This window comes from Arachis ipaensis, chromosome B4, assembly GCF_059453495.1.
Source record: "Arachis ipaensis isolate K30076 ecotype BB chromosome B4, ASM5945349v1, whole genome shotgun sequence".
Classification (NCBI taxonomy): domain Eukaryota; kingdom Viridiplantae; phylum Streptophyta; class Magnoliopsida; order Fabales; family Fabaceae; genus Arachis; species Arachis ipaensis.
The window spans coordinates 44,925,746-44,939,914 of NC_142439.1; the positions used below are offsets into that span (position 1 = coordinate 44,925,746).

At 40.9% G+C, this 14,169-nt stretch overlaps 1 protein-coding gene and 1 non-coding gene across 2 annotated transcripts; both read left to right on the forward strand.

The window, feature by feature from the left end:
• The first annotated feature begins 9,865 nt into the window (after positions 1 to 9,865).
• Positions 9,866 to 9,973, forward strand: LOC148567390 (small nucleolar RNA R71). Its single transcript, XR_015881716.1, has one exon. It is a non-coding gene; the product is annotated as a small nucleolar RNA R71 (small nucleolar RNA).
• Positions 9,974 to 12,369: 2,396 nt separating this feature from the next.
• On the forward strand, positions 12,370 to 13,456 carry LOC107636449 (uncharacterized). Its single transcript, XM_016339955.1, has 2 exons — positions 12,370 to 13,128; positions 13,235 to 13,456. Exons 1-2 carry the CDS (start codon positions 12,370 to 12,372, stop codon positions 13,454 to 13,456), a joined length of 981 nt encoding a protein of 326 aa, XP_016195441.1.
• The last annotated feature ends 713 nt before the right edge of the window (positions 13,457 to 14,169 follow it).

The window sequence follows — 14,169 nt, forward strand, 5'->3', positions numbered from 1 at the left end:
CAAAATTGAATATAACAAAGAACATGAAAGAATAAAACCAAGTTAAGAGAACAAACTAGAATAATGAAGTCTTGATGAGGAAATAACTCTTCTCAATGTTCCAATGCTAAGATCAATTGAAAATTAAAATCCTAAAAACTAGAGAGAATAACCTAAGAGAGTGAGAAAACTAGATCTAAAACTGCTGAATGAATGTGTGTGTTGTTTCTGCATATTCTCTGACTCTAGTCTGCTGTTCCGGGCTGAAAACTGGGCCGAAATAAGGTCCAAAATCGCCCCCAGCGGATTCTGTAGATTATGCAGATCGCACATGTCACGCGATCGTGTTGTCCATGCGGACGCGTCGCTTGCGCTTTTTCCTCTCCATGCGTTCGCGTCATCCACGCTACCGCGTTGCTTGCGCTTTCCAATCCGCGCGGCCGCGCAAGCCATGCGGCCGCGTCGCTGCAATTTGCGCTCCTTCACGCGGTCACATGAGCCATGCGACCGCGTCACTTCTCGCTGGTTATCTCCTCAAATTCTTGTGTTCCTTCCATTTTTGCTAGCTTCCTCTCCAATCTCCATCTCATTCATGCCCTATGAGGCCTGAAACACTTGACACACAGATCACGGCATCGAATGGAATAAAGAAGAATTAAAAGTAAATAATTATAGTCTCTAGGAAGCAATTTTCAAACATGTACTGAATTTAGGAAGAAAATCTAAATGCATGCTAAATTGATGAATAAGTGGGCAAGGATCATGACAAAACCACACAATTAAACACAATATAAACCATAAAATAGTGGTTTATCAACCTCCCCACACTTAAACATTAGCATGTCCTCATGCTAAATTGAAGGAGACAAGGAAATAAGTATGAACATGCAAAAACTCATGAAATGCAATACAGTCCTGCGTATATAAATAAATGCAACTATATGATTATTGTCCACTTGATCAAAAGTAAATAAGCCCTTCAAAACAGTTACAAATATAATTCCACTAATTCTATCATTATACAATAAAACCGATAAAAGTGCAGGAAGATAGCTTATGAAAGCAGGAAACATGAAAATTCAAGCATTGAACCCTCACTGATAATGTATGTACGCTCCAATCTCTAGTGTATAGGGTAATCACTCAATTCTTTTCTAGTCATGTTTTCTAACTTTTGTTTTTCTCTTAACCAATCAACAACAGTTAATATACTAATGCAAACATCATGAGGTCTTTTCAGGGTTGTAATGGGGCCAAGGTGCAGGTAAGGATATACATATGGCTAAGTGAGCTATATAAATTGAATCTTTAATTAACCTAAGCTCTCACCTAATATACATATATTGTATATGCTTTTAAATTCATGCTTAGCTACCCATAATTCCCTTTTTCAACCCATACTCATGTTTCAACTTTGTATTTTAATTCTATCATATGTGCATTGATCTTTGAATTCTGAATTTAACATTGGGGTAATTTTGTCCCCTTATTTATTGATTTTTTTTAAATAAATAAAGCTTATCAATGCACATAGATTTTTCATTCTCATATCTTCACATGAGTAGGTATCCAAATTTCCTTTAAATTTTCATGACACATTCCCTCAACAACTTTTGTTCCCACAATTTCCCATACTTAACTAGCACACACAATTCTATCTTAAGCTAACCAAAGATTCAATTTGGGATATATAATTGTTTTTCAGCTTAAGATTAGTAATGTGGTAAAATATAGAACAAATGGGGTTTCAAAGGCTCAAAATGGTAAACAAGGGTAATTGAAAAGGGTAGGCTTGATTTGGATAAGTGAGTTTAAACAAATAATGGCCTCAATTATATGCAAGCATGTAAATATAATAAATACTGGACATATAAGATAAAACAAAATATAGATTACAATCATAGAGAAGTAAACACACAAGAATAAAATGATTATGGTTAAATAATGTAACCATACATAAAGGCTCAAATCTTTCACAGGTTGTGTGTTCTTTAGCTCAAACATCATGTTCCAAATACAACTCAAGCATATTTATCATAAAAATTTTGAAAAAATTAGTGAAATTTTGTTCCAAAGATAGATTTTTAAAAGAAACTTATTGTCTTTTCAATCAAGTAGAATATGCATGCAACTATTCTAACCTATGCAATTTATTCTATTCTATAAAAGAAAGAAAATCTAACTAAAATATCCTAATTATTGGTGCCAGAGAAGAGAATTTACCTCCGGAAGTCAGGTACTGACCGACCTCCCCACACTTAAGGCTTTGCACTGTCCTCGGTGCCATCTGTTAGGAATAGGGGTGGGCTGGTGGCAGTATCTCCACAGTCAGGATCATCATGGCTCCCGGTGCTGGTAAAAGAAGTGGAGTCCGGGGTGTCTGACTCTCTGAAGCGTCCCTTGAGTAGCTCCTTGATGTGTTTGAATCGGCGCTCGTTACGGCGCTCTCTCATCTTAGCTTTCAGTTCATGCCGATCCAATTTCTCAAGTATCTGCTGGAGCAATTTCTCGGTTGTAGATGCTTGTGGTGTTGAAGAAGGAATATCTTCAACTGGCTCAGTAGGCTGGCTTGTAGTGGCTGCTGAGAGTCTGAGGTATTTCCCGTGAGGGATATATTGATCATCCCGTGGAAGCATGGCTTTGGTGTCTCCAGCTCTGTAGGAGACTCCGGCTGCTGAGACAAGATCTGAGACCAAGGCGGGAAAAGGTAGGTTGCCCGCGATTTGTACATGCTCCATAGCATTCCGGATGTGTCTTGAAAGATTCAGAGGTTGGTCTGTAATGATGCACCATAGTAGAACAGCCATGTCTGCAGTGAAGGAGGACTCATGAGTGCTCGAAAAGACGTAATGGGACATGATCTATGCCCATACGTGAGCCTCCAAGGTAAGTGCGGAAGCCAAGATTCTCTTAGGGCGGGAACGGTGGTATCCGTAGATCCAACGGCTGCCAGGTAAAGCGATGACTCCGAGAACGGAGTCCCAGTTAAATTGGTATCTCTGGCGCTGAAGGGTGGCTTCTTGAAAAGCGTCCATTCCTGCAGGAATAGGGGGAAGACTCAGAATTTGCTGAATGGCTTCTTCTGTGATGGGGACTTGCTTCTGCCGGACATAAACAGACTGCAGGGTCGGCATGTAGAAGTTGGAGTAGAACTCAACTACCCAAGAAAGATTGACCTGCCTTGGCTGTTTCTGTAGGAAACCCCATTGTCTTCGCTCAATTTGCGGCTCAACAAAGGTGGCAATATTGGACGGGAGGATAAGAAGGTATTCATTGTTATAGTTCCTTTCTGCCAGGATGGGGAACATCTGCTCACAGTAGCGATTGGAAAATTGCGCAGCGTCCTTTGCTGGAAAGGCTTTCTCCTTTTCGTCAACCTTTATTATCCTCTTGACTCGTTTTGTTGAGGGCTTGACTGCGGTTGAAGAAGGCTCTGCCACTAATGCTCTTTTAGTTCCCTTTCTTGCTGGTGGTCTGGAAGTTGCTTTCTCCTTTCCTTTCTTGGTGGCCATCCTGAAAGAAGGGAAGAGAAAGAAAATTAAATGCAAAGAGAGATACAGCAAGGAAGGAAACGGAAAAGAGGGTGAATGATGCACAGTAAAATGTAGATGACATTAACACATGCTCTCGAGTACATATGAAAAGCCATCAATGGGAAATAGCTAGTGAATAAAAAGACAAGTGAATGCAAGGTGTTTATTGGCATGCTGGCAAAGGGCATGAGTAGCATAGGCCAAGCATTACTTTGTAACAAACCATCACGTTTGTATTGACAATTGAATTCAATTAATAAAATAATAGGGGAAAGTTGTGAAAAGCAAGCATTGAATAGTATAGGAACATAGAGAAGTGCATAATGCCACATGGGCTTTTTCACAAACACATAGCATGCATGTTAAACAAGATGTAAAAAGTATGAAATTGAACGTGCAAGCAATTCCCTAAAATAATAATAATAATAATTGTTAAATAAATTGTAACAAGTCACAAGCATATGGTGAGGGATAATGACTCAAAAAATTTCTAACACCATGTAAAAAGGGAAAAGAAGAATAAACAAAATAAAAGTTTGAAAAGAAAAAGAAAAGAAAAAGAAATAATAATATATACATAATATAATAAGAATGATAGAAAAGAGAAGAAGGAAGAAGAAGGTAAAACCTTGTTAATGGAGGAGAGAGAGAGAGAGAGAGAGAGAGAGAGAGAGAGAGAGAGAGAGAGAGAGAGATAGAAAGGAGAAGGGGGAAAGAGGAAAGAAGGAGGGAAAAGAAAAATTAGGATTTGAAGGAAAGAAAGATAAGATAATTTGGCAATTGGGGTTTAGCTATGCGGCGCATGCGACGCCGCCTGAGGCATGCGTTCGCATGGGGGCACGTCAGGGAAGGGGACGCGATCGCGTCGGTCCCGCAGTCGCGTGACCTATGTTGCGCTGCTGGCACGAGTGCAGCCTCGCTCCAGCACAACTCTCTGTTCGATTCATTTCAATTGCCAAAATTGGGTGACGCGATCGCGTGGGTCACGCGATCGCATGAGTGTGCGTTATAAAATGGGGGACGCGGCCGCATCAGCGACGCTGTCGCGTGGCAAGGATTGTGCTTCCAGCACCAATCCAGCACCATTCTCGCACAATATAGCACTGTGCACCCCTTTACGTCGAAAATGCAGGGCACGCGGCCGCGTGAGGCCCGCGGTCGCGTGGGAGGCCATGATGTCCAAGCAACGCAGTCGCGTCCGCGACGCGGTCGCGTGGAGTAATTTGTGCCATTGGCACGACTCCAGCGCTCCTCCTGCGTAACTTTTGGTTCATTTTTATTTTTCTTTACTCCTCCTGCCACGCGGACGCGTCGCTGGTGCGATCGCGTCGCGCGGCGAAATTTTTTTTTTAGAGAAATATAAAGACATGTAATTGAAAGAGCACGGAAGCACTAATAAAGAGAAGAGTTATTAAAGAAGAAAAACTAAAAGTGAAGAAAGGAACGATCATACCGCGGTGGGTTGTCTCCCACCAAGCACTTTGCTTTTACGTCCGTAAGTTGGACGCTCTACTAGCTCAATCTGCTGCTATGTGGGGATCTTCCAAGTGGAAGATCTCAAGCTCTTTATTTTTCTGCACCTTCTCACCATGGTACAGCTTTAGGCGGTGTCCATTAACCTTAATAAGTTCAGAACTTGAAGGATGGCTTAGGTGATAAACTCCGTACGGTTCAGCCTTCTCTATTCTGTATGGACCTTCCCATTTTGATTTCAACTTACCGGGCATGAGCCTCAGTCGATATTTGTAAAGGAGAACAAAATCTCCAGGTTGGAACTCTCTCTTCTTGATGTTTTGATCATGCACAGCTTTCATCTTTTCCTTGTATATTCTGGAGTTCTCATAAGCTTCTAGGCGAAGGTTCTCCAGTTCCTGTAGTTGCAACTTTCTTTCAGTTCCGGCTTTCTTAATTTCCATGTTGCACTCTTTAACTGCCCAGAAGGCTCTGTGTTCGATTTCAACTGGAAGATGGCAAGCTTTTCCATAAACTAGGCGAAAGGGACTCATCCCAATGGGTGTCTTGTATGCTGTTCTGTATGCCCACAATGCATCTTGTAGTCTGGTGCTCCAGTCTTTTCTATGAGGCTTCACTATCTTCTGCAAGATATGCTTAATTTCTCTGTTTGACACCTCGGCTTGCCCATTAGTTTGGAGGTGGTAAGCTGTTGCAACTTTATGGATTATCCCATGCTTCTTCATCAATCCTGTTAGTCTCCTATTACAAAAATGGGTGCCTTGATTGCTCACGATCGCTCGTGGTGATCCAAAGCGGCATATAATATGGTTTCTCACAAAGGAAACAACAGTGTTAGCATCATCAGTGCGGGTAGGAATTGCTTCCACCCATTTGGAAACATAATCTACAGCTAACAAAATATAAAAATATCCACTAGAATTTGGAAATGGACCCATGAAGTCAATGCCCCAGACATCAAAAATTTCACAGAAAAGCATATATTGTTGAGGCATCTCATCCCTCTTGGATATGTTACCAAATTTCTGGCATGGGTGACAAGATTTACAAAACTCAGCAGCATCTCTAAAAAGAGTAGGCCACCAGAATCCGCAGTCCAAGATCTTTCTAGCTATTCTTTGAGGGCCAAAGTGTCCTCCACTCTCAGATGAGTGACAGGCCTCTAAAATGGACTGGAATTCTGATTGAGGTACACATCGTCTAATTATCTGGTCAGCGCTACATCTCCATAAATATGGGTCATCCCATATATAATATTTAGACTCGCTTTTCAGCTTGTCTCTTTGATGTTTAGAGAAATTTGGAGGAAATGTGCGGCTAACTAAATAATTAGCAACAGGTGCGTACCAAGGGACTACCTCAGATACTGCTTGCAGGTTGTCAAAAGGAAAATTATCATCTATAGGAGTAGAATCATCCTTAATATGTTCAAGGCGACTCAAGTGGTCCGCTACTAAATTTTGATTACCACTCCTATCCTTTATTTCTAAATCAAATTCTTGTAACAACAGTATCCAACGTATAAGTCTTGGTTTGGATTCCTTTTTAGCTAATAAATACTTTAGAGCTGCATGGTCCGAATACACTACTACTCTAGTACCAAGTAAATAAGCTCGGAATTTATCCAGAGCGAAAACAATAGCAAGTAGCTCTTTCTCAGTAGTAGTATAATTGGACTGGGCAGTGTCTAAAGTCTTAGACGCATAGGCAATAACAAAAGGATCCTTACCTTCACGCTGAGCCAGCGCTGCTCCTACTGCATGGTTGGAAGCGTCGCACATGATTTCAAACGGCTGGCTCCAGTCGGGTCCTCTCACAATTGGGGCTTGAGTTAGAGCAGTCTTCAGCTTATCAAATGCTTGTTTGCAATCTTCACTGAACTCGAACTCAATGTCCTTCTGCAATAATCTGGATAAGGGAAGTGCCACCTTACTAAAGTCCTTAATAAATCTCCTGTAGAAACCTGCATGGCCAAGGAACGAACGGACTTCCCTCACGGAAGAGGGGTAAGGTAAACTAGAAATAACATTCACCTTTGCTGGGTCTACAGAAATGCCATTATTAGATACCACATGTCCTAATACAATCCCTTGCTTTACCATAAAGTGGCATTTTTCAAAATTCAATACAAGGTTTGTATCAACACATCTATCTAATACTCTAGATAATCCATCTAAGCAAAGGTTAAAAGAATCACCATAAATGCTAAAATCATCCATAAAAACTTCCATACAGTCCTCAATAAGATCAGAGAAAAGGCTCATCATGCACCTTTGGAAAGTAGCTGGTGCATTGCACAAGCCAAAGGGCATTCTCTTATAAGCATAAGTCCCGAAAGGACATGTAAAAGTAGTCTTTTCCTGATCCTCAGGAGCTATATGAATTTGGAAATAACCTATGTAACCATCTAGAAAGCAATAATGTGATTTACCTGACAGGCGATCCAGCATTTGATCAATGAATGGAACTGGGTAGTGATCCTTACGGGTAGCTTGGTTGAGACGCCTGTAATCATTGCAGACTCTCCAAGCATTTCGAACTCTAGTTGCTATGAGCTCTCCATGCTCATTCTTCACTGTAGTGACTCCGGACTTCTTGGGCACCACTTGTACTGGGCTTACCCATTCACTGTCTGAAATGGGATATATGATACCGGCTTCCAATAATCTGGTCACTTCCTTTTTGACAACTTCCAAGATGGTGGGATTCAATCTTCTCTGGGATTGACGGACAGGTCTTGCTCCCTCTTCTAAAAATATTCTGTGCTCGCATACTTGAGGGTCGATTCCCACTATGTCTGCCAAACTCCACCCAATTGCTTTCTTATGCTTCCTCAGCACATCAAGTAATTGCTCTTCTTGTTGAGAAGTCAGTTCTCTCGCAATAATAACCGGAAGCTTCTGCTCATCCTCAAGGTAAGCATATTTGAGATGTGGAGGGAGAGGTTTCAATTCTAACTTTTGATCATGGGTAGGCTCTGGATTATCTGGGGCTTACGAAAATGGCGAAGTGTCCTCATTATCAGTTAAGAGGGTCCCCACACTTGGATCTTGTCCAGTGTGCCTCTCTTCAAACTCTTCTTTTTGAACTTCAGCCACACTCTCGTCTATGACATCACACTGGAAGATAGAACGATCTTCTGGGGGGTTGTCAATGACTCCATTCAGATTGAAGATCACTATGCGGCCATCTATTTCAAAGGAGTATGTTCCTGAAAAAGCATCCAATTTGAATTTTGATGTCTTCAGGAATGGTCTTCCAAGTAGGATTGATGATGGCTTATCTAAATCATTATGGTAAATCTCCAAGATATAAAAATTAGTGGGAAATGTGAGCCCTTTAATGTTCACCAAAACATCTTCAGCAACTCCAGCCACTATAATAATGCTTTTATCTGCTAACACAAAACGAGCTGCCGACCTTTTTAAGGGAGGGAGCCTTAAAACATCATATATAGACAAAGGCATTATACTGACACATGCTCCTAAATCACACATGCAATCATAAATTACTACACCACCAATAGTACAACTAACTATGCAAGGACCTAGATCACTACATTTTTCAGGTAATCCTCCCATTAAAGCAGATATAGAACTACCTAAAGGAATAGTTTCTAATTTATTAATTTTGTCTTTATGGATACATAAGTCTTTTAGAAACTTTGCATATTTAGGTACCTGCTGAATAACATAAAAAAGGGAAACAGTTACCTCAACCTTTTTGAATATTTCTACCATTTTAGGATCAGGTTCCAGCTGCTTCCTGGGCTTCCTTGCAAGTTGTGGAAATGGAATGGGAGTAGTGTTTTCTGTGGTGCCTGTGCCTTTTGGTGCTTCTTCCTGTGGTTGAGCTATCTCTTCTTCAGCCATGTCCTGTATATCCTCTTCCTCTTTAACATCTTCGATTTCCACCACCTCTTCAGCTGAGGCGTATTCTGGTGAGCTTGGTTCCTCCTGATTCCTCTCCTGCAGTGTGGTTCCGGACCTCAGGATGATGGCATTAATGCCTCCCTTCGGATTGGGTAATGGTTGAGAGGGAATTCTAGTGGTGCTTGAAGGTTGGTTACTGGAATTTTGTGCTGAACCAAGTTGTGTCAATAAAGCTTGTAGAGTAGAGGTGAAACCATTCAGACTGGTGTTAATATTGTTCACGATGGTATTTTCCATGGCCAGTTGTCTTTTCTCAAAAGCTTGTAATAAATCTTCATTAGAAGATACAGAAGAATGAGTAAACTGAGAGGTTTGCTGCTGATTGTTCGGTGGTCCTTGGTTTTGCCTTAGGTGAGGTACTCGGTAAGTTTAATTTTGCTGCCTGTTGTTATTATTATTCCACCTCTGATTTTTCTGATTATCTCTGCCTCCCCTATTATTGTTGTCCCTCCAATTCTGGTTTGAATTGTCCTGCCATCTATGGTTATTATTTCCACTTTGATTGTACCCTTGGTTGGGGCGGTCATAGAAGTTGTGAGTGGATGCCACCATGTTGTCTTCTTGTTGGAGCTGCGGGCATTCATCAGTGTAGTGGCTGTAATCAGCACAAATTCCGCAAATTCTTTGTGGAACTAGTTGTTGGTTTTGCTGCGGTTGAGTTTGCTAAGCTTGTTGATTCAACTGCATTTGCTTCAGCAGGTTGGTCATCTCACAGATGCTTCGATTTAGAGCAGCAGTCTCTATGCCAGAAGATACTTCTGCAACGGCTTTTGAACGACCTTGCTTCTGTCTGTGGTTCTGAGTAGATTTAGCTAAATCACTGATCAATTGCCAAGCTTCATCAGTGGTCTTGTACTTCTTCATAGACCCATTGCTGGCACTTTCCAATGTGGTCTTATCTTGGGGCCTCATACCTTGTGTGATATAGCTGAGTAGCACGATCTTGTCAATCATGTGGTGGGGGCATGCTTCCAGAAGATTATTGAAGCGCTCCCAGTATTCAAAGAGAGTCTCATTGTCATCCTGAACAATTGTAGAGATATCCTTCCTTAGTTTATCAGTAACTTCAGATGGAAAGAATTTCTCCAGAAACTCCTTTCTGAGTGTATCCCAGTTGGATACATTTTCTAGAGGTTGAGTGTAGTACCACTCTCTTGCTTTTCCCTCAAGAGAGAACGGAAAAGCTTTCAGCAGAATTGAAGTTTCATCAGTGCCATCACAGCTGACAGTAGAACAGGCTGCCTGGAAATCTCTCAAGTGCTTGATAGGCTCTTGAGCAGGTAGGCCATGAAACTTGGGCATAAAATTCAGCAGTGCGGTCTTTATTTCAAAATCGGTAGCTACCGCTGGATGATGCGCTTGAAACGGTTGCATTGTAAAATCAGGAGCTCCTTCCTCCTGAATGGTAACTCTTCTAGCTGCCATGTTTTTTGCGCGTAAAACAATCGAATCAGTAGAACGGGGGCTGGTTTCTTCCTCAAATTCACTTTCAGATCCGCCTTCAGAGCGGGCTAACCTACGCTGTTCTCGCCTTATTCGTGAAATTGTTCTTTCAATTTCAGGATCGAATATTAGCAAGCGCGGATCAGGAAGTGAACGCGTCATTTGACGGAAGAAACATGCAGCTCATAGTAGCAAAATTAAATAAAATGCAAATAAATAAATTCTAATTAATAAAATTAGCACTCTATTGCAACTCCCCGGCAACGGCGCCAAAAATTGATGGAAAGCAGAAGCTGGTGAATTAAAAATTTATTAAAATGGTTACGTTGCGAGTATAGTTCTTAACTCACCGAAAATCTGCCTATCAATTTAGAAATATGTCACAGAGAGTTTAAATTAAAATTACTGGGGGTTTTAAGTCCCAGGTCGTCTCCCAACGAGTTGCAGAAAAGTGTGCTGTTTTATTAATCAGATATTCCAAGAAGTTGAGCTAAGTAAATTGGAATTTAAATTGAGGATTTTAAGTAATATAAATAAAAGCCTTGACTGGGAATTGATCAGTTAGAATCTCTATCATTGATGGAGTGATTTTTAAGATTGATTTATAATTAACGGTTACTCTGTTCGGTTATCCTTTACTAGGTAAGGGAAAGTCAAACAAGTTGGACTGCCAAATCTATTCACGAGTTACAACCACTTAGTTCAAAGGGATTGGCGTTGGTGACAGGATAGCAATCCAACATTTAACCCAACTATAAATTTCTCCTTCGATCCTTTCAACTCAAAAGTCCCTTTTAATCAACTCCCTATCAAGTAATGAAACTACTCACGCATTGTAAATAAAGAATCCATGACACATAAGGGAATTAAAAGAAGACATGATTATTGGAATTGAAATTGAATTAAAGAGAAATAATCTTTGCATTAATTAATCATAAAAGTATCTGAATGACAAAATTGAACATAACAAAGAACATGGAAGAATAAAACCAAGTTAAGAGAACAAACTAGAATGATGAAGTCTTGATGAGGAAATAACTTTTCTCAATGTTCCAATGCTAAGATCAATTGAAAATTAAAATCCTAAAAACTAGAGAGAAAAACCTAAGAGAGTGAGAAAACTAGATCTAAAACTGCTGAATGAATGTATGTGTTGTTTCTGCATATTCTCTGACTCTAGTCTGCTGTTCCGGGCTAAAAACTGGGCCAAAATAAGATCCAAAATCGCCCCCAGCGGATTCTGCAGATTATGCAGATCGCACATGTCACGCGATCGCGTCGTCCATGCGGACGCGTCGCTTGCGCTTTTTCCTCTCCACCCCTTCGCGTCGTCCACGCTACCGCGTTGCTTGCGCTTTCCAATCCGCGTGGCTGCGCAAGCCATGCGGCCGCGTCGCTGCGATTTGCGCTCCTTCACGCGGTCGCGTGAGCCATGCGACCGCGTCACTTCTCGCTGGTTATCTCCTCAAATTCTTGTGTTCCTTCCATTTTTGCTAGCTTCCTCTCCAATCTCCATCTCATTCATGTCCTATAAGGCCTGAAACACTTGACACATAGATCACGGCATCGAATGGAATAAAGGAAAATTAAAAGTAAATAATTAAAGTCTCTAGGAAGCAATTTTCAAACATGTACTGAATTTAGGAAGGAAATCTAAATGCATGCTAAATTGATGAATAAGTGGGCAAGGATCATGACAAAACCACACAATTAAACACAATATAAACCATAAAATAGTGGTTTATCAGTGTCGCTTGCTATAACTTCAGAACACCAACATTCCGCGGGAAGTGTTCCAAACGGCCTTCTACAAGAAATACTTTCCTAAGTCTGCAAGGGAAGCAAAGGAGATAGAACTAATGCAGCTGAAGTAAGGTTCCCTATCTGTGGCAGATTACACCAACAAGTTTGAGGAGCTCTGTACATTTTCTAGGGTATGTCAAGGTGCCCCAAAGACTTACGAGAGCTGGAAGTGCATTAAGTACCAGAAGAGTTTAAACGATAGCATTATGACTGCTGTGGCTCCTATGGAGATCCGTGTCTTCTCCGACTTGGTGAACAAGGCGAGAGTGGTGGAAGAGTATGCCAAGACCGTGGCGGCATCCAAGGATACTCATGGAGGGAGCTCTAGTCAGGGGCGTGGCAAGTATTTTTATCCGAGAGGGCAAAGCTTCAAAAGAGGAGGATATGCGCCTCAAGGTCAACGAGGCTTCAGAAAGAACACCCATGATCAGATTCAGTGTGGAAAAGGGAGAGGAAATCAGAGTAAGAGTTCTTCGGATTTAGCTTGTGATCGTTGTGGACATTTTCATCCATATGACTCTTGCAAGATTGGTATAGGTGGGTGCTTCAATTGTGGCTTGCCTGGTCATTTTAAGAACGATTGTACGCGTGGGAAGAACCAAAGTACGGGTCAAGGTCAGCACCAGGGTCGAGTCTTTGCTGTGAATGCCAAGGATGCTTCTAAGGCGGATCCGTTGATGAGAGGTATATGTCTAATTGGTGATAAGTCCTTAGTTGCATTATATGAAACTGGAGCTTCACATTCATTTATTTCATTTGCTAAAGTTGAGGAATTCGGCTTGAAAGTGTCAGAGTTACTATTTGATCTGCATGTACATACTTTGCATCAGACAGTTATGACTAGGTCAGGTTGTAGACAAGTAGGTTTTAAACTTGAGGGTAGAGACTTTGTGCATGATTTGATCTGTTTGCCAATGATTGGATTGGAAATGATTTTGGGGTTTGATTGGTTGTCGAAGAATCAGGTTTTGTTTGATTGCTCTGAACGGACAATTCGGTTTATGCCGGAAGGAGAAATGGAGCAGTGGTAGCTACGGGATATTACCTAAACTCTGTAATAGTGTACTGTAGTGGGAGGAGTGTCAGGGTTATATTCTGTTGGCTGCTAATGCGTTGGGTGATGCCCAGAATGTAGATCAGATACCGGTGGTTAAAGATTTTCCAGAAGTGTTCCCGGAAGATATCCCTGAGTTCCCACCTCAAAGGAAAATTGAATTTGCGATTGAATTGGTGCCGGGAGCCGGACCAGTTTCGATTGTTCCGTGTAGAATGGCTCCGATAGAGCTGGCATAATTAAAGACTCAGCTGGAAGAGCTTCTGAACAAGAGGTTCATTCGACCGAGTGTATCACTGTGGGAGCGCTGATGAGGGAAAAATCGATTCCACACAAACTAACCAGCAAGTGAACCGGGTCGCATCAAGTAATAATAACTCACAGGATTGAGGTCGATCCCACAGGGATTGATGGATTAAGCAACTTTAGTATGGTGATGAATTTAGTTAAGCTAATATTGATGATTTGATTGGAAATTGATTGACAGAATGTAAATTGTAATGAATTTAAACTGCAGAATATAAATTAACTGAACTTAAATGGCAAGAAACTTAAAGTGCTGAATCTTAAAGTGCTAGAAATTTAAAAGATCTGAAACTAAAATTGTAAGAAATGTAAATAACTGAATCTTAGAGTGCAAGAAAATAAAATTGCAGAATTGAAATTGTGAGAAAATTTAAATTGCATGAATTATAAGGGAAATTGGATGCAGAGATTCAAACAGCAAAACAATTCAATTGAAAATTGGAATCAGAGAAGTTTGAAATGAAGAAAATTAGAGAAAATGATTCATCAGGGATTGGAGATACTGCAATCCTCCAAGAATCAATTGGGTCTCAACTACTTCCTCAATCATTTATGTAGATCTATGGCGGATTAAAATTGATTGGATCCCAATTTCTTGGCAATCCAATCTCTCTAATCACAATCAATCTTGCCAATTCCTTGATCT